Source organism: Salvelinus fontinalis, chromosome 21 (assembly GCF_029448725.1).
Source record: "Salvelinus fontinalis isolate EN_2023a chromosome 21, ASM2944872v1, whole genome shotgun sequence".
NCBI classification, from domain to species: Eukaryota; Metazoa; Chordata; class Actinopteri; order Salmoniformes; family Salmonidae; genus Salvelinus; species Salvelinus fontinalis.
The window spans coordinates 22,542,089-22,569,182 of record NC_074685.1 but is presented as its reverse complement, the minus strand read 5'-3'; the positions used below and the strand labels follow the sequence as shown (position 1 = coordinate 22,569,182).

The 27,094-nt window shown below is 45.4% G+C and overlaps 1 protein-coding gene across 17 annotated transcripts in view; it reads right to left on the bottom strand.

The window, feature by feature from the left end:
* The window catches only part of LOC129818457 (dynamin-1), a 92,256-nt gene extending 65,381 nt beyond the window's left edge, over positions 1–26,875 (bottom strand). For 10 of the 17 annotated variants that reach the window (XM_055874353.1, XM_055874346.1, XM_055874348.1 and 7 more), the window contains exons 1-6: positions 26,397–26,874; positions 4,793–4,866; positions 3,838–3,987; positions 3,075–3,278; positions 2,701–2,799; positions 861–1,021 (exon numbers count right to left, since the gene is read on the bottom strand). In XM_055874353.1, coding sequence (XP_055730328.1) covers positions 861–1,021; positions 2,701–2,799; positions 3,075–3,278; positions 3,838–3,987; positions 4,793–4,866; positions 26,397–26,557 — 849 coding nt within the window. In that variant the 5' untranslated portion in view covers positions 26,558–26,874. Of the gene's footprint in view, positions 1–860; positions 1,022–2,700; positions 2,800–3,074; positions 3,279–3,837; positions 3,988–4,792; positions 4,867–26,396 lie in introns of all 17 variants that reach the window. The other 7 variants (XM_055874341.1, XM_055874350.1, XM_055874358.1 and 4 more) reach the window with 1 other exon arrangement.
* Between the last annotated feature and the right edge of the window lie 219 nt (positions 26,876–27,094).

Here is a 27,094-nt window from a genome sequence, read left to right as displayed (position 1 = left end):
GTTGCCAAACCCACTGGCTCCAGGTCATCTACAAGACCCTGCTAGGTAAAGCCCTACCTTGTCTCAGCTCACTGGTCACCATAGCAACACCCACCCGTAGCACGCGCTCCAGCAGGTATATCTCACTGATCATCCCCAAAGCCAACACTTCCTTTGTCCGCCTTTCCTTCCAGTTCTCTGCTGGAAGGAACGAATTGCAAAAATCACTGAAGCTGATATCTACCTCTCTAACTTTAAGCATCAGCTGTCAGAGCAGCTTACCGATCACTGTACCTGTACACAGCCAATCTGTAAATAGCACACCTGACTACCTCATCCCCATATTATTACTTACCCTCTTGCTCATTTGCACCCCAGTATCTTTAATTAATTAATGCTAAATTGTAATTATTTTCACCTCTAAGGCCTATTTATTGCCTTACCTCCCTACTCTTCTACATTTGCTCACACTGTACATTGATTTCTCTATTTTTCTTTTCTTTTGTGTTATTGACTGTAAGTTTGTTTATGTGTAACTCTGTGTTGTTGTTTTTGTCGCACTGCTTTGCTTTATCTTGGCCAGGTCGCAGTTGTAAATGAGAACTTGTTCTCAACTGGCCTACCTGGTTAAATAAAGGTGAAATAAAAAAATAATTAAATAATAAAAAATGACCACCTCATAAACATCCAAATAGATCCTTGTTGAGCAGCCTGGTTGAGTGTCTTCTGTAGGTAGGGGACTAACCTGGTTCAGTGTTTTCTGTAGGTAGGGGACTAACCTGGTTGAGTGTTTTCTGTAGGTAGGGGACTAACCTGGTTGAGTGTTTTCTGTAGGTAGGGGACTAACCTGGTTGAGTGTTTTCTGTAGGTAGGGGACTAACCTGGTTGAGTGTTTTCTGTAGGTAGGGAGTGCCCATGCGTTCAGCCAGGTGTCTGTATCCAGGGTGGGTCAGGAAGAACTTTCTCTCTGCAGCCATGGCCGCTGTAATGTCCTTCTTCCCATCAATGTCCTTCTGACTCCTGTTCACCACACCAATGTAACCTGGGGCAGGGAGAGAGGTCAGCTAATACTGGACAGATCACGATGCGAAGATTGGCTAAATGTTGTTTTGTGGAGAGAAAGAAAGAAAAGAAAAGAAAGAAGTTTGTTAATATATAGTTTTTTTGTGTGTGGGTTTTTCTTGTTTGTTTGTCTTTGTTGTTTTACCACACTGGGGTAGTGGGCTGAAGGGGTGGGGGGTTCGAAGAGCGGTGTGGAGGGTAACTTTTAGCTCCCACTTCCCTATCGTGGGATAGTTATTGGGGGAGGGGGGCAAGGCAGCCACAAGGTAACAGGGATCACATATCCCAATTTAATTCATTTTTCTCGTGCAGTTCTCTGTTAAACAGGATATCCTGCCTTATTACCTTTTGGACTGAACGCCAGTAGCCTTGTAAATATGCTAGTGGTTTAACATGTGAGGTCTTCGACACGAGAGAGTGACAGAAACAGAGAAGACAGCCACAGAACTACATGCCTGGGTTCTAACCAAGCACCAGTAGAAAAACGGGTTGTCACCTAATTGCATTAGAGAGTTTCCCACAAATATATTTTATTGCACAGAAAAGAAACGAACAGACGTTTTTTCCAGATGTATCACTAAAATCAAGATGTTATTTTTGTCCGCCTCTATCTCTCTCTCTCTTTCCTTCATTCTTATTTTCTCTGTCACTCTTTTCCCCATCTCCATCGCGCCCCACCTCTGTTTCTCTACATCCTCCTACTGTCCACATTTCTCTCTGTAGAGTTGTGAGCGGTTGTAACACTGGTTGCTGCAGTGGGCAACACAACTGGAGTCCTATTTGGGGTGCCCGGCAAAGCCATGAATAGGCTTCAATACGTCTAGAACTCCACTGCCAGGGTTCTCACATGCACCAAACCCTGGGAACACATCACCCCACTCTGCACCACCTTCACTGCCAGGGTTCTCACATGCACCAAACCCTGGGAACACATCACCCCACTCTGCACCACCTTCACTGCCAGGGTTCTCACATGCACCAAACCCTGGGAACACATCACCCCACTCTGCACCACCTTCACTGCCAGGGTTCTCACACGCACCAAACCCTGGGAACACATCAACCCCACTCTGCACCACCTTCACTGGCTCCCAGTCAAATTCCACATTACCTATCAAGATCCTACTCTTCACCTACAAGGCCCTCCATGGCCTGGCCCCTTCATACCTCTCCTCTTCTCTGACTCTGGACTACTCATCATCCCCAAAACAAAACTGTACCATGGGGGACCGGGCTTTCAGCCCCCAAACTCTGGACCTCTCTCCCCCAGCCACCCACAACTCTGACTGACTCAATCACCATCTTCAAAAACAGACTAAAAACCCACCTGTTCAGTCTGGCTTTTCCCTCAGCTTAGCTCAGCCCTTAGTCAGCTCTATCTTGAGCTAAGTAGCTTTTATTTATTTTTATCCTTGTTTTATCCTTGTTATCCTTGCTGTACAGTTTCCTTGGGTTTGTTGAAAGGCGTTTTATATCCAACGTTCTATTATTATTATTAACTAGATAACCACTAGAGGGAAGCACTGAGATGGGATGAGAATGTGTGTGTGTGTGTGTGTGTGTGTGTGTGTGTGTGTGTGTGTGTGTGTGTGTGTGTGTGTGTGTGTGTGTGTGTGTGTGTGTGTGTGTGTGTGTGTGTGTGTGTGTGTTTAATCTCACCTCTTCGCAGTGGCAGCAGCTTGTTCTCCAGAATTTCTCGGGCATCAGTCCCCTCGTCCATCAGATCCAGTTTGGTGATCACACCAATGGTCCTCTGACCTGGGCAGGCACACACACGCACACACACACACACACACACACACACACACACACACACACACACACACACACACACACACACACACACACACACACACACACACACACACACACACACACACAATACATTAACAAAGTCCAATTGTAGATAGGTTAAATTGCATCCTTGTCTAACTACTGCTCTGTCACAATTTGATGGTGAATGAAACTGAGAGCACTAATGAGAGCCAGAAGGTCTACAGTTTCTGCCTTTAACCTCTAGTCAATCAACCCACCTTGTGGGTCGACTTCTTTGGCAATCTTTAGGGCATCTGAGTTGGCCAGATCAGAGTTGGCCGGGGAAACAGCCAGCAGCAGACAGTTGTCCTTCGTCACAAACTGATACAACATGTCTCTGATCTGCTGCTCAATGTCCACAGGCTGGTCCCCTACTGGGACCTTGGTCATCCCCGGCAAGTCCACCAGAGTAAGGTTCAGGACTAGGGAAGAAAGGGGGAGAGGGGAGAGAGGAGAGGGGAGTTGAATATCGGAAGATAGGGGGTGAAAGGAGAGGGGAGAGAGGGGGTGGAAAGAGAGGGGAGAGAGGGGGTGAAGGATGAAGGGAGAAGGGAGAGGGGAGAGAGGGGGTGAAGGGAGAGGGGAGAGATTTGTGAAGGGAGAGGGGAGAGAGGGGTGAAGGGAGGTGAGAGAGGAGGGTGAAGAGAGTATGGAGAGGGTAGAGGGGAGAGGCAGGAGGGAGGAGGGGAGAGGAAGAGAGTTAGGAGAGGGTAGAGGGGTGAGAGGTGGCGACAGAGAAAGATTTCTAAATATGATATCAGAACTGATGAATAATGCTAACCCTGAAAAATAAATGACTATATAATATCATGAATAGTAACTGATTGAAACTCACTTTAGGTCCTGGCAATACAATCAAACTTGGTTGCCAGTTTTGAATAATAGGGAAACTTGATTCACAAAATTCTGTGTATAGAATTATACTACTCTAGTCTTTCCTATGATCAACGTCTTATGAGTGTGGTAGTTCTGTGACCTCACCATGTGGGGAGTAGACCCGGAGGTTGATTGGCACAGGGGAGATGCCCTTATTCTGCCCAGTGATGCGGTCCGTCTCCGCCTCGATCTCCCCACGAACCTCGTCGAAGTCTGTAAACTTCTTCCCCTTACAGTGAAGGAACTCAGCATATTCTGCAGAAAGAGAGGGGGACAGAACAGAGGTGAGGAAAGGAAAGGAGAGGACAAGTGAGGATGACAAGATCATATAAGAAGACAGCCGGGACGTAATAATGACAAATACAGGAAACCATTTTTGGCAACTTGAATTGAAATGAGCTGTTCTGTTATTTCTTCACTTGTCATCACTCTCAGTTTGGAGGGAAATGTAACAAACCTAGATGGCACTATTGATAAAACTGTGAGACAGCCACAGACCTTGTCTTGACTGGAATATAACAAGTAAAACTGTGAGACAGCCACAGACCTTGTCTTGACTGGAATATAACAAGAAGCTCATTTTGGCCTTTTGTTAATACAGAATATGAATTATTATTATATGAATAGAATATTCATTGTTTTCATTTTTTGGGGTGTGAGAAATGCACTTTAGAAATAAAGTATATTATTATGAATGACTTTGGGCAGGCTATACATTATTTGAGCATTCAGGGTCTGAGACAGTTTGGTCTTCATAAACCTTAGATGGTATTGATATTTTGTACTGTAGAATAAATGCAATACATCTGTTCCAAAAGTCACATTCTGAACTGGTTACATAAGACTGGATTAAATGTAAATGAGGACAAATGATTTGTCCTATTTTGCATGGTGCTTAAGCTTGTTATTGAAAGCTTGCTTATTAGATATTCTCTGCTTAATGAAGAGTTACCATAACAAACCTACCAAGCCACTGGCATCAGTAGGTGCCTCTGATCGAAGGGAGGGATGGGGGAAGGCTTTACCTGTGGGACAGAGAGGGGAACGGAGAAGAGTTTACCTGTGGGACAGTTGATCAGCTGCAGGACCAAGGGACGACGGGTGACGATGCCAGAGCCACGGGGAAGGAAATCCCTATAACACACAGGAGGAGAGAGCCGTAAGAAAACACCATGGTTATGGAAACACCTGGGCCTGTGTTCATACAGCATCTCAGAGTAGGAACGCTGATCTAGGATCAGCCCCACGCCCCTCCGCTGTCCATGGAATCTTACTCATTATGATCTAAAAGGCTAAACTGATTCTAAATCAGCAGTTCTCCTCTACGCTTTATGAATATGGGCCCTGACCAATGAGTCAGATGAGGGCATGAAGAGGAAACATGTTCTGATTATAATGGACACAGACTAGCAAAGTCATGAAAATAAAATGTTACAGTCAATGACAAATGTACATGTGTGACAGTGTGTGGGCACAACACTGAATCATGACAAATGCTCACCCATCTCTGCTCAGCAGGATCTTGAGTGGAACAATAGACAGAGCTACAACATAAGAAGCTTCATGGATACTAAGCAATGAGAACATGCAAAGGGTATTGGGGGAAATATTCTGAGGATACACTACTATCACTCTATCTCATGATCGCTATTTCTCTCCTTATTTTTCTGCGCCAGAGCTGCTAATTGAGCTGCTAATTATTTTAAGGAAGATGAATCCGTGCTGATAAACCACGTTGATAAGAGCTTCATAGGGAGTCTGCAATACTAATGTGTGAAGAATGTCTTCTGAGAGCCTTTGAATCTTTTAAAGATGTAAGCTAACACGGAATTTGTCCTAGAGGACAGACATAGACTACAGAAAACCCCAATGAAGAAATGTTTAATCTCTCTTACCACTCCATGCAATGGAGAAGGAATGGCGAATTAATCATTTTGTGTGGAATATCCGTCCAAAGATGTGTCATTCTTAACATTTTTCGTCTATGATATTGGTGAACACCTAGCAGAATGTAAAGTGCTGTTCTCGGCTTGCTGAAGCACCACTGTCACATGATAAGGGTGGGCTCTCAGGGTATTGGCTTTAGCTTGCGTGTGGAAACAGTAAGACCGTTCGTTTGCCCTTGTTGAACAAAGCCCTACAATTATAGTGTGACTTCTCCAGTGATTTTTCCCTTAGAGCAGGCAGAGCTGACAAACGCCAGGGGCTGACTGGCACGGCACTGACTACATTCATTCCCATCTGACAATGGAGCTGAGGAGAAGAGTGCTCCTCAGCTGTGCTGGAGCTACAGCAGAGCTCTCTCTCTCTCGTCTCTCGCTGTGCCTTCTTTTCTTTGCTCTCTCTCTTTCTCTCCCTCTTAATCATTCTCTCCCTCTCTATCATCTTCTCCTCGAGCATATGCCTTCTGTTTCTCTCTCTTCTTCCACCTTACTGTGCTTTCTCTTTTTCTCTCCATCTATCTCTCTCTCCTGGCCCAGTGCCTATCAGGCCCTGCCTGTTCAGGCCTCACACAGGTGCTTAAGTGGGCTACTCTCAGAAAGAGCTTTTTGCATCACATCCCAGACAGAGATTGCCAGCTGGAATAGAAAGAGTGTTCTGAAAAGCACCACATACCATAAGCCAAGAGTCATTTACTGAAACAGTCACTCTATTTAAGTGGGAGACCTGGCAGTGTGGTGCCAGGACAACTACCTCTCTCTCTCAATGTGAGCAAGACAAAGTAGCTGATCGTGAACTATAGGGAAAGGAGGTCCAAACAGGCCCCCATTAACATCGACGAAACTGAAGTGGAGTGGGTCGAGAGTTTCAAGTTCCTTGGTCCACATCACCAACAAACTATCATGGTCCAAACACATCAAAAAAGTTGTGAAGAGGGCACGACGACACCTTTTCCCACTCAGGAGACTCAGACCCGATGTATATAACCTTGTTATTGTTATGTACATTTCTTGTGTTACTTCTTGATTGATTCGATTTTTTTTATTTTGTTTATTTAGTAAATATTTTATCAACTCTATTTCTTGAACTGCATTGTTGATTAAGGGCTTGTAAGCAAGCATTTCACGGTAAAAACCTGTTGTATTCGGCGCATGTGACAAATACAATTTGATTGGATTTGATTAGTCTTACCCAGACTGCTGCAATGACAGTCTGTTGATTTTCACCTTGAATTTGTCTTGCAGTCCCACTTTCTATGAGCTAATGAATTAGATTGACTAATTCTGGATGATCTGGTGGCTTTACACATCCACACATTTAGGCTAATTTAGCTTACAGTGTTTGTATCCACACAGATGGAATGTTAAGACAGGCAGTCTGAAGTGCCTTTGGCCATCTCTGATCAAAGAGCTCTTGGTTGTTTTGAAGGGAATCTTTTGTCAGTCTTTTAGTGTGCTTTAGATTTCAGAGCTGTATTGTTTCAGAGGTTCGTTACAACAGAGCTCTCAGAGAGTTGTTGACTGTTGGCCTCCATTGACCCGTCTTGTTAAGTTTGGACTCTCCAACATGCAAAAGCACAGACAATTGCCCAGAAAGAAGCAGAGAGAAAAAGAGAGATATATGAGTGTCTCTTCATCTGCCTCCAGCTATCTGTGAAACTGGAAATATGCACATAGTATGATACACAATGTGGTCCCGAAGTGGCTGAGTGTGTGTGTGTGTGTGTGTGTGTGTGTGTGTGTGTGTGTGTGTGTGTGTGCGTGCGTGCGTGCGTGCGTGCGTGCGTGCGTGCGTGCGTGTGTGCGTGCGTGCGTGCGTGCGTCTGTGTGTCTCAGAACATTGTATCTGTGTTTTCTTCTGGATGATTCTGAGAACACTATATTACGTAACAACAGTAGTTCCTCTGGTGGTGGTGTTTCCATGTATACTGCTACATTACCAGCTGACCTCACACTAGTCTTAGCTAATTCACTTACACATTTGGATCAACAACAGGGGTCTAGTAGGGACATGCACTCGGATAGAATCTCATGATGTCCTGTAAGTGTAAGCTGTGAGTGTGTAGGCTGCTACTGACTGTTCACACACACACCTAACCTATGTCATTACAATCATTTAATGATATTATCTATTTCATATCACTACCTGAACAGAGATTAACAGATAAAGCATTGGCAGCACTGTCTAGTCAAAAACAGTTCTATTTCCTACTGTGTAAAATCAATTTCCTGTGTGCTGTCTCTCTCCTGTTGGGGTGTGAGCCTGGCTCTCTCTGCACCTTCCTCTCCTCTAGTAACACCTTGTATGGGACAGATGGCCCAAACTGCAGGTCTCCTCTCCCCCTTCTCCACTCCACCTTCCCCAAAAACGCCACCATATGGACTAGCCAGATAGGCGCAGCCGGCACGAACCAACCAGACCCTGTCACACATACCACACCACTAGCCTGGTTGCCAGTCTCTTTAGCTAACATTCCACTCTTTGTACTCCATATCATGTGCCAAAGCACAAAGAAAAGCTAAACAGACTGCCAACCAGGCTACCACAACACTACATCTCCCTCTCTATCCCAAACAACATTCATCACTGCTATGGCTGGAGGGATGACTCAAGGCAAGGCATGGTGCCTGGGGTATCCACCACACACATCATACTGTACATGCTACATACTTGCGCAAGTGAGCAAGAACGGATGGATGCATGTACATATAGTACCCATGCACACAACATCATGTCGCAATGCTGAAAATAATTCACCACATGAAGAGCCTGTCATGTGACTGCAGGGGAAAATCCAGTCGAGGAGTGAGTGAACAATGCGCATGACTCATTCCCTCGTCCTATCCCCCACCCCACCCCACCCCAGCCTGCATCTCTCCTCCACCCTCTCCTCTCCTCTCCTCTCCTCTCCTCTCCTCTCCTCTCCTCTCCTCTCCTCTCCTCTCCCCAGTCACCTGTGGGCAGCTGTGATGATGGACAGTCCATGACTCATTCCATCGTCCTATCCCCCACCCCACCCCACCCCAGCCTGCATCTCTCCTCCACCCTCTCCCATCCCCTCCTCTCCTCTCCTCTCCCCAGTCACCTGTGGGCAGCTGTGATGATGGACAGTCCATGACTCATTCCATCGTCCTATCCCACACCCCACCCCACCCCAGCCTGCATCTCTCCTCCACCCTCGACCATCCCCTCCTCTCCTCTCCCCAGTCACCTGTGGGCAGCTGTGATGATGGACAGTCCACCCATCCAACTGGGAGACCCATCCCCTCCCCCTCCCCCTCCCCCTCATCCCTCCCCATCCCCCTTCCACCCCCTCCTCCCTTTTCCCCTGCTGAGAGACAGTGCCTGTCACATGCGCCCACTCACGTGGCAACAAACCAGGAGGACACAACCTCTCCAGACAGAGCAACAACACAGACTAAGGAGAGGAAAGAGAGTGAGAGAGACAAGCAGGGGAGATAGAGGGAGGGGGTAGAGAGAGAGAGAAATGAGAGACAAGCAGCGGAGATAGAGGGAGGGGGTAGAGAGAGAAATGAGAGACAAGCAGGGGAGATAGAGGGAGGGGGTAGAGAGAGAAATGAGCGACAAGCAGGGGAGATAGAGGGAGGGGGTAGAGAGAGAGAAATGAGAGACAAGCAGCGGAGATAGAGGGAGGGGGTAGAGAGAGAAATGAGAGACAAGCAGGGGAGATAGAGGGAGGGGGTAGAGAGAGAGAAATGAGAGACAAGCAAGGGAGATAGAGGGAGGGGGTAGAGAGAGATAAATGAGAGACAGGCAGGGGTGATAGAGGGGGGTAGAGAGAGAGAAATGAGAGACAGGCAGGAGATGGAGAGAGGGAGGGAGAGATGCAGATGGAGAGAGAAACAGACAGAGGCACATGACAAGACAGTGAAACAAAGAGAGAGAAATAAACAAGGAGAGACACAGAGGGAGTGATAGAGTGAGAGCGAAAGAAATTGAGATAGCAGAATGTCACATAGCTACAGCACTTTACCTTGTCTACCCAGCCTTGTTTGGGCACACCTTACAGTGCAATCACTCTCTGCCATACACTCTCAATTCTCACACATTCGTACACACAAACACGGTCAACAAACCTGTCCAGCACTGGCAACGTGCCAGGCAGCTGCAGCAGAGCATCATTGACTTATACATATTTACTGTGCACACACACACACACACATTCCAAAGCATGCATGCACATGTGAACATACTATGTCTTGCTTAGCGGAAACCCTGAGAGGACTATGTTATTCTCTGACTTTCAGCTTCTTAGCCAGAGTCTTTGAGAGGAATAGCAAAAGAGCAATGGTGCATTTTCTTCCAATAGCCGTCAGACCATTTCCACTCCATTGGTTTCCCTCTCATTGATTGACATAACAACTTCATAACAACATAACATACATGTATCTAAACTGACCTAGTGTAAACACATATTCAGAGCACATGGTCCCGGTGGGACTTGAACCCACAACTTTAATGTTACAAACACCATGCTCCAACATACTGAGCCAACTGGGTGAAAAACATTAGAATGCCATAGTGCTTTAAATGACCAGGTCTGTGGACCTCGTGCCATTACTGACACTGTATTAGGCATGGTCTAATAATTGCAATCCTCAGTTTTAAATTTACAACAGACTATAAAATGTCATCTAATCCTGATCCACTGTGTGCAGCAATTGCAGTCACGCTATGATGAATAAGATAACTAGGAAAAGCAATTGCATCTCCCAGGCAACAGCCTTAGTGGCTGAGATTCGTTGTTTTTGTCGACTTGTACACCTCCAGAGTACAGTCATTGTAGTGATAAAACGGTTCATTCTTGGCCGATGGTGGGCGCCCAGATTAAAGCAGGAGTGGGAGCCAATGAGAGGGCATGTTGGTGAGCTGCAGTGTAGACTCACAGAATAGAGTTAATCTCTTTGAGCAGTGTCAGTCAGGGCAGCTCATGCAGCTACTCCCTCTCTCTCTCTTTCCTCACACTCTTGCTCTCACCTCATTCCCTAGTTTCTATCCCCCCCATCTTTCTTTTTGCTAATCACACCAGAATTATTTCACAATCAACAAAAAATTATACAACTGCTTCTATCAGCTATCCTAAAAAGAATATTGTACACAAAGCATAGCCAACTGTAGAACTAGGCCCACCCTTCATCAACTGTAGAACTAGGCCCACCCTTCATCAACTGTAGAACTAGGCCCACCCTTCATCAACTGTAGAACTAGGCCCACCCTTCATCAACTGTAGAACTAGGCCCACCCTTCATCAACTGTAGAACTAGGCCCACCCTTCATCAACTGTAGAACTAGGCCCACCCTTCATCAACTGTAGAACTAGGCCCACCCTTCATCAACTGTAGAACTAGGCCCACCCTTCATCAACTGTAGAACTAGGCCCACCCTTCATCAACTGTAGAACTAGGCCCACCCTTCATCAACTGTAGAACTAGGCCCATCCTTCATCAACTGTAAAACTAGGCCCACCCTTCATCAACAATAATAGGCAGACATAAATGAGACGATAAATTAAGTGAAAATACAGTGATAAATCTCTCAATGGCATAACATAAAACAATGCTGATCATCAATAAATCACCAAATTAGACTATACTTCCCAGCAGCACTAGCCAGCGTGTAGCCCCTCATCTATGCGTGTCAGTCAGTCAGTAAAGGGATATATTTTTACACTACAGTATCTCTCCACTCTCACAAACTACAATTAGCATTAGAAAAAGAGGGAGCATACTCGCTAGGGACCATACTCCAGGCCATACTGTTCTTCTTTTGTTGGGATACAGATAATCCCTAGCATTTTGCATTCTTCATATTATTTCATATCGTTCCACCCTGCAATAATAGTCTCTTGGATTGAACCAGTAGAGTTTTTTTTTTTTGCCTCATCAGTAAATGAGAGGAATCCTATGCTGCAAAAGAGACTATCCTAGGTAAGTATTCTAGTCTGATGTGCTAAATGCTGCTGTCACGTTCCTGACCTGGTTTCTGTTATTTTTGTATGTGTTTAGTTGGTCAGTGTCACGTTCCTGACCTATTTCTGTTAGTTTGTTGTATGTGTTAGTTGGTCAGGACGTGAGTTTGGGTGGGCATTCTATGTTTTCTGTTTCTATGTTGGTTTAAGGGTTGCCTGGTATGGCTCTCAATTAGAGGCAGGTGTTTGGCGTTTCCTCTAATTGAGAGTCATATTTAGGTAGGTTGTTTCACAGTGTTCGTTGTGGGTGGTTGTCTCCTGTGTCAGTGTTTGTCGCACCATACGGGACTGTTCGGTTTGTTTGTGCATCGTTCTTTTTGTGTAGTCTATTTTCCCTGTTCGTGCGTTCTTCGTGTTAAGTGTAAGTTCGTATAGTTCAGGTCTGTCTACGTTTTCGTTTTGTTATTTTGTATTATTCCAAGTGTTTTTTCCGTCTTGTTTAATTAAAATATGTAATTTCACAACGCTGCGCCTTGGTTCAATCACTACTCCTCCTCTTCGGTTGAAGAGGAGGAAGAACACCGTTACAGAACCACCCACCAAATAACCAGAACCAAGCAGCGGTGTAACGGGAGGAAGGGACAGCGCAAGAAGGAGGAATGGACATGGGAGGATGTTTTGGACGGTAAAGGTTGCTACACATGGGAGGAGATCCTGGCTGGAAGGGATCGCCTCCCATGGGAACAGCTAGAGGCACTGAGGAGAGCAGAGGCAACCGGAGAAGGGAACCGGTGTTATGAGGGGACGTGTCTAGCACGGAAGCCCGAAAAGCCTGTGAGTACTGGGGGGGGGGGGGGGGGTAAGAGGTAGTGGGCCAAGGGCAGGTAGGAGACCTGCGCCCACTTCCCAGGCTAACCGTGGAGAGCGGGAGTACGGGCAGACACCGTGTTACGCAGTAGAGCGCACGGTGTCTCCTGTACGTGTGCATAGCCCAGTGCGGGTTATTCCACCTCCCCGCACTGGTAGGGCTAGATTGAGCATTGAGCCAAGTGCCATGAAGCCGGCTCTACATATCTGGCCACCAGTACGTCTCCTTGGGCCGGCTTACATGGCACCAGCCTTACGCATGGTGTCCCCGGTTCGCCTACATAGCCCGGTGCGGGTTATTCCACCTCCTGGTCGGGCGACTTGGAGCATTCAGCCAGGTAAGGTTGTGCAGGCTCAGTGTTCAAGGGAGCCAATACGCCTGCACGGTCCGGTATTTCCGGCGCTACCTCCCCGCTCCAGCCCAGTACCACCAGTGCCTACACCACGCACCAGGCTTCCAGTGCGTTTTCAGAGCCCTGTTCCTCCTCCACGCACTCTTCCTATGGTGCGTGTCTCCAGCCCAGTGCCTCCAGTTCCGGCACCACGCACTAAGCCACCTGTGCGTCTCCAGAGCCCTGTACACACTGTTCCTTCTCCCCGTACTCGTCCTGATGTGCGTGCCCTCAGCCCGGTGCCACCAGTGCCGGTACCACGCACCAGGCAAATAGTGCGCTTTGAGAGTCCAGTGTGCCCTGTCCCTGCTCCCCGCACTAGGCTTGAAGTGCGTGTCTCCAGTCCGGTGCCTCCAGTTCCGGCACCACGCACCAGGCCTACAGTGCGTCTCAGCCGGCCAGAGTCTGCCGTCTGCCCAACGGCGCCTGAACTGTCCGTCTGCCAAGCGCCGCATGAACTGCTCGTCTGTATTGAGCCTTCAAAGCCGCCCGTCTGCCATGAGCCTGCAAAGCCGCCCGTCTGCCATGAGCCTACAGAGCCTTCCGCCAGACTGGAGCCGCTAGAGCCTTCCGCCAGACAGGAGCCGCTAGAGCTTTCCACCAGACAGGAGCAGCCAAAGTCTTCCGCTAGACAGGATCAGTCTGAGCCATCCGTCTCCGCAGCGCCATCTGAGCCATCCGTCTCCTCAGCGCCGTCTGAGCCATCCGTCTCCCCAGCGCCGTCTGAGCCATCCGTCTCCCCAGCGCCATCTGAGCCATCCGTCTCCCCAGCGCCGTCTGAGCCATCCGTCTCCCCAGCGCCGTCTGAGCCATCCGTCTCCCCAGCGCCGTCTGAGCCATCCGTCTGCCCAGTGCCGTCTGAGCCATCCGTCTGTCCCGAGCCATTAGAACCGCCCGTCTGTCCCGAGCCGCCAGAGCCGTTAGTCAGTCAGGAGCCGCTAGAGCCATTCGTCAGTCAGGATCTGCCAGAGCCACCAACCAGACAGGATCTGCCAGAGCCGCCAAACAGACAGGATCTGCCAGAGCCCCCAACCAGACAGGATCTGCCAGAGCCGCCAGCGAGCCATGAGCGTCCAGAGCGGTCAGCCAGCCATGAGCGTCCAGAGCGGTCAGCCAGCCATGAGCGTCCAGAGCGGTCAGCCAGCCATGAGCGTCCAGAGCGGTCAGCCAGCCATGAGCGTCCAGAGCGGTCAGCCAGCCATGAGCGTCCAGAGCCGTCAGCTAGCCATGAGCGTCCAGAGCCGTCAGCCAGCCATGAGCGTCCAGAGCCGTCAGCCAGCCATGAGCGTCCAGAGCCGTCAGCCAGCCATGAGCGTCGAGAGCCGTCAGCCAGCCATGAGCGTCCAGAGCCGCCATGTATCCAGAACTGCCCCTCAGTCCAGAGCTGTCTCTCTGTCCGGAGCTGCCCTTCAGTCCGGAGTTGCCCCTCTATCCTGAGCTACCTCTCTATCCTGAGCTACCTCTCTATCTACCTCTCTATTCTCACCTACCTCTATGTCCTGAGCTACCTTGTCCCGGAGCTGTCCCTTTATTTTGTGTTGCCTATATTAGGTGGGTGGAATGGAGGGTGGTCATTCTGAGGGGGATTAGCAAGCTGGGATTGACTATGGTGGGGTGGGGACCTCGTCCTGAGCCTGAGCCACCACCGTGGTCAGATGCCCACCCAGACCCTCCTCTAAACTTTGTGCTGGTGCGCCCGGAGTTCGCACCTTAAGGGGGGGGGGGGGGTTATGTCACGTTCCTGACCTATTTCTGTTAGTTTGTTGTATGTGTTAGTTGGTCAGGACGTGAGTTTGGGTGGGCGTTCTATGTTTTCTGTTTCTATGTTGGTTTAAGGGTTGCCTGGTATGGCTCTCAATTAGAGGCAGGTGTTTGGCGTTTCCTCTAATTGAGAGTCATATTTAGGTAGGTTGTTTCACAGTGTTCGTTGTTGGTGGTTGTCTCCTGTGTCAGTGTTTGTCGCACCATACGGGACTGTTCGGTTTGTTTGTGCATCGTTCTTTTTGTGTAGTCTATTTTCCCTGTTCGTGCGTTCTTCATGTTAATTGTAAGTTGGTATAGTTCAGGTCTGTCTACGTTTTCGTTTTGTTATTTTGTATTATTCCAAGTGTTTTTTCCGTCTTGTTTAATTAAAATATGTCATTTCACAACGCTGCGCCTTGGTTCAATCACTACTCCTCCTCTTCGATTGAAGAGGAGGAGGAACACCGTTACAGTCAGGGCGTGAGTTGGGGTGGGCATTCTATGTTTTGTGTTTCTATGTTTAGGTGGTTTGTAATTAGCCTTATATGGTTCTCAATCAGAGACAGGTGTTTGACTTTTCCTCTGATTGAGAACCATATAAAGGTAGGCTGTTCACACTGTTTGTTTGTGGGTGGTTGTCTCCTGTGTCCGTATATGTTACCACATGGGACTGTATCGTTTGTTTGTAGTCTGTACCTGTTCGTGTGTTCTTCGTTATATGTAAGTTCACATGTTTTAGGTCAGTCTACGTTCGTTTGTTATTTTGTAGTTTGTTGAATTGTTTTCGGTTTTCGTCTTTACTTTATTAAACTTCATTATGTCAAATTATCACGCTGCGCTTTGGTCCAATCCCTACTCCTCCTCTTCATCCGAAGAGGAGGAGGACGACCGTTACAGCTGCAAGCACCAGCACTCTAGTAAAGGTGGGTTCTTAAACAGTGTTCTCCAGAGAACAGTGCAACCTACTATGCAGTAAGCACTTCTTTGACCTAGAACAGCTGCATCAGTAGAAATAGGAGAAATCTGAGTAAAAGATATTCACATCAATTAATAATTTATTTGGATATTTGACGATGAGGTATATATCTAGAGCAATATTATCTAAGTGACTATAATAGACAAAAGCTAGAGCTCACTTGCACATTCATGCTGATCTAAACGTACAGTACCTTTAAAGTCTTAGTATTGTTGCAGGGTCTTGAATCCCCCAGGTGACAAAGTGGGCCAGAGATCACAGTGATAGTCTGTCTACAGCAGTACTCCCTGATTGAGTTGCTATTGTGGGTTTGCTGTTGTGTGTCATTCCTCTGAAGAGCTCTCCTAGGTCCTGAAAGCAGCATGTGAGAGGGGCATGTGAGATATTAGGGAAAAATTTAACTAATCATTGAGGTATCAACTGTCGGAGGAATCGCACCATGATGTTTATAACTGGTGTCTGTTCCCACCTGTCCCTTAGGCACATTAGGTCCTCTCAGGGGGCACCGTGATAGGATAACAGTATGTGTGACGTCTCCACTACGAGCTTCCTGGTGAGTGATGATTCCTTTGTTTGTTTGTCTGGAGGCCACAATGCAGCCTGCCTCCTACATTCTCCATAATTAAGTTTTATGGATATTGTTTTCGGTTCACTATGTGGAACAATCACTGTTCTCCAGCCTTGCACCTCCTAATCATACTTTATTGATTCTGCCCAAACGCATCTCTTTGGGGTTTAGTTCTGACAGCAGCTTCCCCTATATTAGAAAGTATTCACTTGATTTGAAGCCTGCCTTGATGCCATCAAACAGTAATATGTGAGTTTTATTTTGTTCGATTGAACACGGGATATGCACAGTTTGTCATCTTACAATCATCTGATTTCAATAGTATTCTTTATACCATGCATTTGGAAAGTATTCAGACCCCTTGACTTTTTCCACATTTTGTTACGTTACAGTCTTATTCTAAAATGGATTAAATACATTTTTTCTCCTCATCAATCTACACACAATACCCCATAATTACAAAGCAAAAACAGGTTTTCAGACATTTTTTGCAGATTTTGTAAAAATAAAACACTGAAATATCACATTTACATAACTATTTAGACCCTTTACTCAGTACATTGTTGAAGCACTTTTGGCAGTGATTACAGCCTCAAGTATATTGCTACAAGCTTGGCAAGCTTGGTTAATCCTATTCTTCTCTGCAGATGATCTCAAGCTTTGTCAGGTTGGATGGGGAGCGTCTCTCAAGAGATGTTCAATCAGGTTCAAGTCCGGGCTCTGGCTGGGCCACTCAAGCACATTCAGAGACTTGTCCAGAAGCCACTCCTGCGTTGTCTTGGCTGTGTGCTTAGGGTCATTGTCCTGATGGAAGGTGAACCTTCGCCCCAGTCTGAGGTTCTGAGCACTCTGGAGCAGGTTTTCATATGGGATCTCTCTGTACTTTGCTCCGTTCATCTTTCCCTCGATCCTGACTAGTCTCCCAGTCTCTGCCACTAAAAAACATCCCCACAGCATGGTGCTGCACCACCATACTTCACCGTAGGGATGGTGCAAGTATTCCTCCAGACGTGATGCTTGGCATTCAGGCCAAAGAGTTCAATCTTGGTTTCATCAGACCAGAGAATCTTGTTTCCCATGGTCTGTCCTTTAGGTGCCTTTTGGCAAACTCCAAGCGGGCTGACATATGCCTCTTACTGAGGAGTGGCTTCTGTCTGGCCACTACCATAAATGCCTGATTGGTGGAGTGCTGCAGAGATGGTTGTCCTTCTGGAAGGTTCTCCCATCTCAACAGAGGAACTCTGGAGCTCTGTCAGAGTGACCATTGGGTTCTTGGTCACCTTCCTGACCAAGGTCCTTCTCCCCCAATTGCTCAGTTTGGCCGGACGGCCATATCTACGAAGAGTCCAAACTTCTTCCAATTAAGAATGATGGAGGCCACTGTGTTCTTGGGGACCTTCAATGCTGAAAAAACGTGTTGGTACACTTCCCCAGATCTGTACCTCGACACAATCGTGTCTCGGAGGTCTAAGGACAATTCCTTCGACCTCATGGCTTGGTTTTTGCTCTGACATACACTGTCAACTGTGGGACCTTATATAGACAGGTGCGTGCCTTTCCAAATCATGTCTAATCAATTGAATTTACCACAGGTGGACTCCAATCAAGTTGTAGAAACATATCAAGGATGATCAATGGAAACAGGATGCACCTGAGCTCAATTTCAAGTCTCATAGCAAAAGGTCTGAATACTTACATAAAGGTATTTCTGTTTTTTATTCTTAATAAAAACCTGTTTTCAGGTTATGGGGTATTGCGTGTTGATTGATGAGTAAAACATTTTTTTAAATCAATTTTAGAATAAGGCTGTAACGTAACACAATGTGGAAAAAGTGTAGGGCTCTGAAAACTTTCCGAATGCACCTTATACCTAGAGTATTACCACCAATGGATAAAATCATATAGGAATCCAGTTATAGTGGTGGTGGTGGTACTCCTCTATAAACTGGTCTGTGATCAGATTTATCCAGATGTCCTGGTCCTAATTATTAAGACTAGAAAAGGAAATCTTGCCCTGGATCAGAGATTTAACTGAGACTTCTACCGAAGTATGGGCCACATGTCCCCCAGCTGTTTGACTTCTGTGTCAGAGTCTGGTAGCTAGTGCAGGGCCCTGCTTTGTGATGCTGGTGGTTCTGTGCTAATTAAACACATAGGAGGAGATGGAGAGGGAGAGAGCGAGAGAAAGGAGGAAGTGCGCATTGATTTACGGACACCTGTCATCTTCTCCCCTGAAATCAGCCAATGGCTGTGAAAAACCAAGGCTCGGCATGCCAATCAGAGCCCAGAAGGACATGATTGACGGATATGAGGTCCGGCAGCTTCCAGGAAATACCCTGGGAGGCCATTTTGTGTCTGACACAAACTGTATTGCATTATAGTGTGTCACGTCTCTACTGCGATGCTGTTCCCTTACGGCAGCACAGGGGTCTGGGGCTAAGGACAGGACAAGGACAAATATCCAAATCCTAATAGTGCCATTTGCCTTTCATATAAGTGACTTTGTGTTATGTGTACTTGTAATTCACAGAGCATCTCACCAAACCAAAGGCTGTCACACCCACCAGAAATATCACTGCTGGGAGGCTGTGCTCGGGGGATGTTGATGAGGACTACAGTCATTATGAGTTAACTCATAACCAGACCTGCTATGTGCTATTATTACAAAGATATTGTTTATTTTTCTCTTGTATTGATTTGTGAGTAATGTATACTGAATATTCCATTATGGTGTACAGAGAATTGAACTAGTGCTATGACTGTTTGATGAATAGTCATTTTACATCTCCTGCAAGTCAGCATATCAAGGACATACATTGAGGAATGACAAAATCTAAATGGAAAATGGTCAAATGTGCCTCTACAGTATATCTGAATGCAAGATGAAACTCATAATTGAGATCAGCAAAAATCTATGATTGTTGTCATGGTTGTATAAAGTCAGTGTTACAAGCTGTCATCACTATTTCCAACCTATATCATGTAATTATTGTGACAGCATTATGTACCTCTCATGACAGAGATGTTACTTTCATAATACCCTGTGGCCTTAATCTCTCTCTCACTCCTCTAATCTCTCAGTGTTTCAACAGATCCCTGTAATGCCAATGATGACACCACGGGGTCAGGGGAGTGAATGGACTGACACAACATTGTCTGATGTTCTCCAAGTTATCAGGAAACCCCAGTGCCAACAGAAGGGTACTCTGTATGTCCACACATCCAGACAGACAGAGAGTGTCTCTGTCTGCATCTACAAAATGAGCCCTGTCCCTGCTACACACTGATAGTTTCTATTAAAAATCCAAAGGCCAACAGATTACAGCAAGGCCCCAGTAGAGAGAGCATTAAATGATTGTTTCAGTGAGAGTAGGATTGACAGTGAGAGAGACTGTGTCAAAAATCTAATCAAATCAGATTTAATGGTCACATACACATGGTTAGCAGATGTTATTGTGAGTGTAGTGAAATGCTTGTGCTTCTAGTTCCGACAGTGCAGCAATATCTAACAAGTAATCTAACAATTCCACAACAACTACCCAATACACACAACTCTAAGTAAAGGAATAAGAATATATACATAAATATATGGATGAGCAATGACAGAGCGGCATAGGCCAGATGCAATAGATGGTATAAAATACAGTTTATACAGTGGGGCAAAAAAGCATTTAGTCAGCCACCAATTGTGCAAGTTCTCCCACTTAAATAGATGAGAGAGGCCTGTAATTTTCATCATAGGTACACTTCAACTATGACAGACAAAATGAGAAAAGAAAATCCAGAAAATCACATTGTAGGATTTTTAATGAATTTATTTGCAAATTATGGTGGAAAATAAGTATTTGGTCAATAACAAAAATTCATCTCAATACTTTGTTATATACCCTTTGTTGGCAATGACAGAGGTTAAACGTTTTCTGTAAGTCTTCACAATGTTTTCACACACTGTTGCTGGTATTTTGGCCCATTCCTCCATGCAGATCTCCTCTAGAGCAGTGATGTTTTGGGGCTGTTGCTGGGCAACACGGACTTTCAACTCCCTCCAAAGATTTTCTATGGGGTTGAGATCTGGAGACTGGCTAGGCCACTCCAGGACCTTGAAATCCTTCTTACGAAGCCACTCCTTCAATGCCCGGGCGGTGTGTTTGGGATCATTCTCATGCTGAAAGACCCAGCCACGTTTCATCTTCAATGCCCTTGCTGATGGAAGGAGGTTTTCACTCAAAATCTCACGATACATGGCCCCATTCATTCTGTCCTTTACACGGATCAGTCATCCTGGTCCCTTTGCAGAAAAACAGCCCCAAAGCATGATGTTTCCACCCCCATGCTTCACAGTAGGTATGGTGTTCTTTGGATGCAACTCAGCATTCTTTGTCCTCCAAACACGACGAGTTGAGTTTTTACCAAAAAGTTATATTTTGGTTTCATCTGACCATATGACATTCTCCTAATCTTATTCTGGATCATCCAAATGCTCTCTAGCAAACTTCAGACGGGCCTGGACATGTACTGGCTTAAGCAGGGGGACACGTCTGGCACTGCAGGATTTGAGTCCCTGGCGGTGTAGTGTGTTACTGATGGTAGGCTTTGTTACTTTGGTCCCAGCTCTCTGCAGGTCATTCACTAGGTCCCCCCGTGTGGTTCTGGGATTTTTGCTCACCGTTCTTGTGATCATTTTGACCCCACGGGGTGAGATCTTGCGTGGAGCCCCAGATCGAGGGAGATTATCAGTGGTCTTGTATGTCTTCCATTTCCTAGAAATTGCTACCACAGTTGATTTCTTCAAATCAAGCTGCTTACCTATTGCAGATTCAGTCTTCCCAGCCTGGTGGTCTACAATTTTGTTTCTGGTGTCCTTTGACAGCTCTTTGGTCTTGGCTATAGTGGAATTTGGAGTGTGACTGTTTGAGGTTGTGGACAGGTGTCTTTTATACTGATAACAAGTTCAAACGGGTGCCATTAATACAGGTAACGAGTGGAGGACAGCGGAGCCTCTTAAAGGAAAAGTGAGAGCCAGAAATCTTGCTTGTTTGTAGGTGACCAAATACTTATTTTCCACCATAATTTGCAAATAAATTCATTAAAAATCCTACAATGTGATTTTCTGGATTTTTTTTTCTAATTTTGTCTGTCATAGTTGAAGTGTACCTATGATGAAAATTACAGGCCTCTCTCATCTTTTTAAGTGGGAGAACTTGCACAATTGGTGGCTGACTAAATACTTTTTTGCCCCACTGTACATATATATATGAGAAATGCAAGATATGTAAACATTATCAAAGTAGTATTATTAAAGTGACTAGTGATCCATTTATTAAAGTGTCCAATGATTTCAAGTCTGTATGTAGGCAGCAGCCTCTCTGTGTAATTGATGGCTGTTTAACAATCTGATGGCCTTGAGATAGAAGCTGTTTTTCAGTCTTTCGGTCCCAGTTTTGATGCACCTGTGCTGACCTTGCCTTCTGGATGGTAACAGGGTGAACAGGGAGTGGCTCGGGTGGTTGTTGTCCTTCATTATCTTTTTGGCCTTCTTGTGACATCGGGTGCTGTTGGTGTCCTGAAGAGCAGGTAGTTTGTCCCCAGTGATGCGTTGTGCAGACCGTACCACCCTCTGGAGATCCTTGTGGTTGTGGGCGGTACAGTTGCTGTATCAGGCGGTGATGCAGCCCGACAGGATGCTCTCAATTGTGCATCTGTAAAAGTTTGTGAGGGTTTTAGGTGACAAGCCAAATTTCTTCAACCTTCTGAGGTTGAAGAGGCACTGTTGTGCCTTCTTCACCACACTGTCTGTGTGGGTAGACCATTTCAGTTTGTCCGTGATGTGTACACCAAGGAACTTAAAACGTTCCACCTTCTCCACTGCTGTCCCGTCGATGTGGATGGGGGGTGCTCCCTCTGCTGTTTCCTGAAGTCCACGATTATCTCCTTTGTTTTGTTGACGTTGAGTGAGAGGTTGTTTTGCTGACACCACACTCCGAGGGCCTTCACCTCCTCCCTGTAGGCTGTCTCGTCATTGTTGGTTATCAAGCCTACTACTGTTGTGTCATCTGCAAACTTGATGATTGATTTGGAGGATTGCATGACTATGCAGTCATGGGTGAACAGGGAGTACAGGAGGGGGCTGAGCATGCACCCTTGTGGGTCCCCAGTGTTGAAGATCAGCGAATTAGAGATGTTGTTTCCTACCTTCACCACCTGGGGGCGGCCCGTCAGGAAGTCCAGGACACAATTTCACAGGTCGGGGTTGAGACCCAGGGCCTCTAGCTTAATGATGAGCTTGAGAGTACTATGGTGTTGAATACTGAGCTATAGTCAATGACCAGCATTCTTACATAGGTATTCCTCTTGTCCAGATGTTATAGGGCAGTGTGCAGTGTTATGGCGATTGCATCATCTGTGGACCTATTGGGGCGGTAAGAAAATTGAAGTGGGTCTATTGTGACAGGTAAGGTGGAGCTGATATGATCCTTGACTAGTCTCTCAAAGCACTTCATGATGACAGAAGTGAGTGATAATGGGCGATAGTCATTTAGTTCAGTTATCTTTGCCTTCTTAGGTACAGGAACAATGGTGGCCATTTTAAAGCATGTGGGGACAGCAGACTGGGATCGGGAGAGATTGAATATGTCCGTAAACACACCAGCCAGCTAGTCTGCACATGCTCTGAGGACGCGGCTAGGGATGCCGTCTGCGCCGGCAGCCTTGCAAGTTTAAATGTCTTACTCACGTTGGCCACGGAGAAGGAGAGCCCACAGTCCTTGGTAGCGGGCCACCTCGTGGCACTGTACAGTATTATCCTCAAAGCGGGGAAAGAAGGTGTTTAGTTTGTCTGAAAGCAAGAAATCGGTGTCCGCGACGTGGCTGGTTTTAATTTTGTAGTCCGTGATTGTCTGTAGACCCTGCCACATACGTCTTGTGTCTGAGCCGTTGAATTGCGAATCCACTTTGTCTCTATACTGACATTTCGGTTATTGGTTTGCCTTGCGGAGGGAATAACTACACAATAGAAAACAGCAGGGAGGGGGTGTGGCAGTAGCCTGTGATCAAGAAGACCCAGGTGACGTCAGTGCAGCTGGTCAGGAAGAGCAGACTGACATTACATTATCCCCTACTCCTACTTAATGCCAACAATTTCAGCTACAAATGTCAGGGTTTGCCAGAGAAATGTAACTACAACATTAGTCGCAAAATGTCTCATGTCACTATGCCGACCATGAAAACTTGTCTACGCTACACTAGACTGGCAACTTTCTGCTTAGCTTTCTGCTTACCAGCTTGAACGAAAACACAATGATTGTTTTCCTCCAGTCTGCAACCATATCCCTTCAGCCGGAATGGTGCTAGTTTTATTGGTTCCCAAACAATGTTTTCCAGAGGAGACTTTGAGTCCGTCTGATAAGGTAAGCTAAGCCTGGTAGCTAGAAAAGGCTTGCGACCTGAGGTGTAGTTTTATTTTTTACATGTTAGCACATCGTTAACTTTGGACTTGTTTTGATTACATAAATGCTTCAATATTCACAAAAAGTGATGTTAGCTGATGGAGATTATCTCACAGAACAAAGCATATAAGATCTCCTAAGCCTGTGTTTACCACAGACCTTATTTTCAGCGTTTTTTCAAAAAAACATTAATTTCCCCATAGGCTTTGGTCAACGAGTCATGGCGGCGCCTCTGTTGGCACCTACAAAAAGATGCCATTACTATTGCTGTATGTAATGATCATAGTTAACGTGACTATCTATAGCGCTATTATTGAAGGAAGTGAGTAAGAACATTTAAGATAATGATTAGATAATGATTTTTAATGATTCTATAATAATAGATCATATAATAATGATTCTTGTTGATTTTTTAAATTTATTTTATTTTTTTATTTTAATTTTATTTTATTTATTTTTTACTTGCTATATTGTATTTACTTCGCCACCATGGCCTTTTTGTATTTTTATTTATTTATATATATATTTTGTTTGCCTTTACCTCCCTTATCTCACCTCACTTGCTCATATTGTATATTTTTCACTGTATTATTGACTGTATGTTTGTTTTACTCCATGTGTAACTATGTGTTGTTGTATGTGTCGAACTGCTTTGCTTTATCTTGGCCAGGTCGCAATTGTAAATGAGAACGTGTTCTCAATTTGCCTACCTGGTTAAACAAAGGTGGGGGGAAAAAAATAAATGGTGAGGGTCAGGGTGGTTTGCCCATAATTCCCACCATACTGATGACTGGTGCAAAGGGAGCCTAAACAGGGCTGTTAACAGTGGAGTGGACCTCAATCACGACAACATCTAAGATGCTGACAAGACCATTTTCTCAGTTATTATTCCGACTGACCCATATTTCACATTGCACTGTGTTAACAAACAATGGAAAGCTATTCATGTACTGTTTATCTGTAATGGGTATCAAGCAATCAAAGGTGCCAAGCAACAATCAACATCACTGAATGAGATTAGCTTTGAACCATGTGGCAAAGTTTGCGTTCACATCCCATATTGGTGGTGGATGCAGATTCAATTGCACAGAAATTAATTTCATTCTTCATGTATTGCAGTGTGCAATGATATGTTTAAAGGGATACTGCGAGATTCTGGCAATTAAGCCATTTTTCTACTTACCCTGAGTCCGAGGAACTCATGGATACCATTTTATGTCTCTGCGACTGCATGTAGAAGTTAAAGGTAATTTTGCGAGCCAATTCTTACTACCGCTAGCGCAATGACTGGATGTCTATAGGTATGCTAGCGTATGCTAACTTCCTTTGTGCTGCACGCAGAGACATAAAAATGGTTTCCAGAATCTTGCAGTATACCTTTAATGTATCTCCAAATGAGTTAATGTACATTTGGTTGTGATATGACCTGGAATGACCAAGGAAATGGCCAAGGGACGTGATGCCCCAATCCATATAATAAATCTCAGGGTAGTTGCTGTATTATGTCCCTGCCTTGGTAGGAGATAATAACCCTGCAGCAACATGAAATATATTATGTGGATTATAATTCATGGGGATTTTTTGTAGGTGTTGACACATTTTTCGTGAGGGAAAATGTAGTCTGACATTTTAAAGTGGAAATGACTAACTTTAGAAGCCTTTTAAAACCTTGAATACACTACAGGTTTGCATTTCCTATGTGCAGGAAAATTCTCAGCAACAAAATAGTGATCAAATTAGGATCCTTCATCTGTATCATTGCCTAGTGCTGAGCGGGTGCAGCAGCCTAGCTAAGCACTAACAGATGGATGGGGAGCTGAAGACGAAGTGCTCAGAGCGACTCTCCCCTCTCTATGTATTTTCGCAAGGTCATACTGCAGAGTATAGCGGGGTTGTGTCCCTGGAGATATGCGGTTTATCCATCATCAACTCCGTGAGAGGGTCTATGACAGGGACTAGGACATAATTAACTGGCCACAAAAAAAACATGTTATGTAGTCTATTCATATCTCACACTAGGTGTGTATCAGATACACATAATATATATTTTTTGTGGTCTGAGTGTTTGGTTAATGAACGACAACATTTAGAACCTATCTGAAAAACAACCACACATGAAGCTTTCTTGTTGGAATTGTGTGTTTACAAGGCCCTACATATGGGGCCATGGCCTCCAACGTGCTTTGCGCCCTGAGGGCAAGGTGGAAGAACTGAGAATGGAGGGAAATGCGCACCCCATTCGACCCCCATTAAACCGGTACATTTATGATGTCTGTAAGAACTGGTAACCTCCAATATACAATAGGCTATTTGTAATATCAAAGGAAACGCAAAATAGTGAGGGATTATTTTATATGTAATGTAGATTTGCACTATGACAAACATTGAAAACAGTACCAAATAGGAAATAAAGAATTCGCCAAGAATTATTGCAATTAATATTGTTTATAAATATATACAATGATTTTATAATAGGGAGCACCAACAAGAAAATCAAAACGTCCATTTTGGTTTGGTATTCTACCAGTGCATACTGCAGCAATTAGCCTGTGGACTACAGGGAAGGTTTTATGTAACCAAATAATATGTTTAGATTCCCTCATGGCTACTCTCGAAGAGGGACTGGTGATTCTAAGACAACAATTGCAGCAAATCATCTTTATTTAAAACATTCTATATAATTTTAAAGTTATCCAATGAATCTCATGGCTGGAGGCAAGTCAATGGAACGGGAGGATGGGGATGGGTAGGTGTGCAAGAACTATTGCAGCCTAGGAGACTCCAAAAACACAAAACCACTTACTTCCCAACGAAGTTCTCCAACACCGAGCTTTTCCCTGCACTCTGCCCGCCAACCACAGCAATTTGAGGCAGGTCCAACTGAGAATTTTGACCGATGGCCGAAAAAGCGTCTTGCATTTTATTCACCAGAGGAATAAGGTCTTCCATCCCCCGGTTCCCCATGATTGCAAGGGAATCGGTCGCTCCTTTACAGAATATAATAAAATGAGGGAAAACGTTTCTCTCTGTCCTTGGCCCTTATCACCCTTCGGTGAAAGGTGTTTCAACGTTTGGAATACGCCTTCTATTTTAATTTTGCTTGCACCCTCATTGATTACGATTCCCGGGTGTTCCCTCTACACAGAACGCTTCTCCTCTCCTCACTCTCTTATACAGCTATGTTCAGCTCTCTACCACGCATCACCGAGGGATGATCTCTTCTCAGAATACGCTGACATCCCTGCACTGACGCGCATGCACCACGGAGATCTAGCTCAACAGAATTGCACCCATAGGCTTCGTGTGCTCTCTCTTGTACTAGGCTATGCTGTACGAAATATGAAAATACAGGCTATGTAAAAAAATGCAGCTATTTCTAAATAGGCTATGTTGACACACTTATACTAGCTATATTATATTGTGTTATGCCAATGTTGATTATGTTTGGTAGGCTTTGGTTTGGAAGCCAGTGTTGATCTGTCCATGGTGCTGAATTGGTTA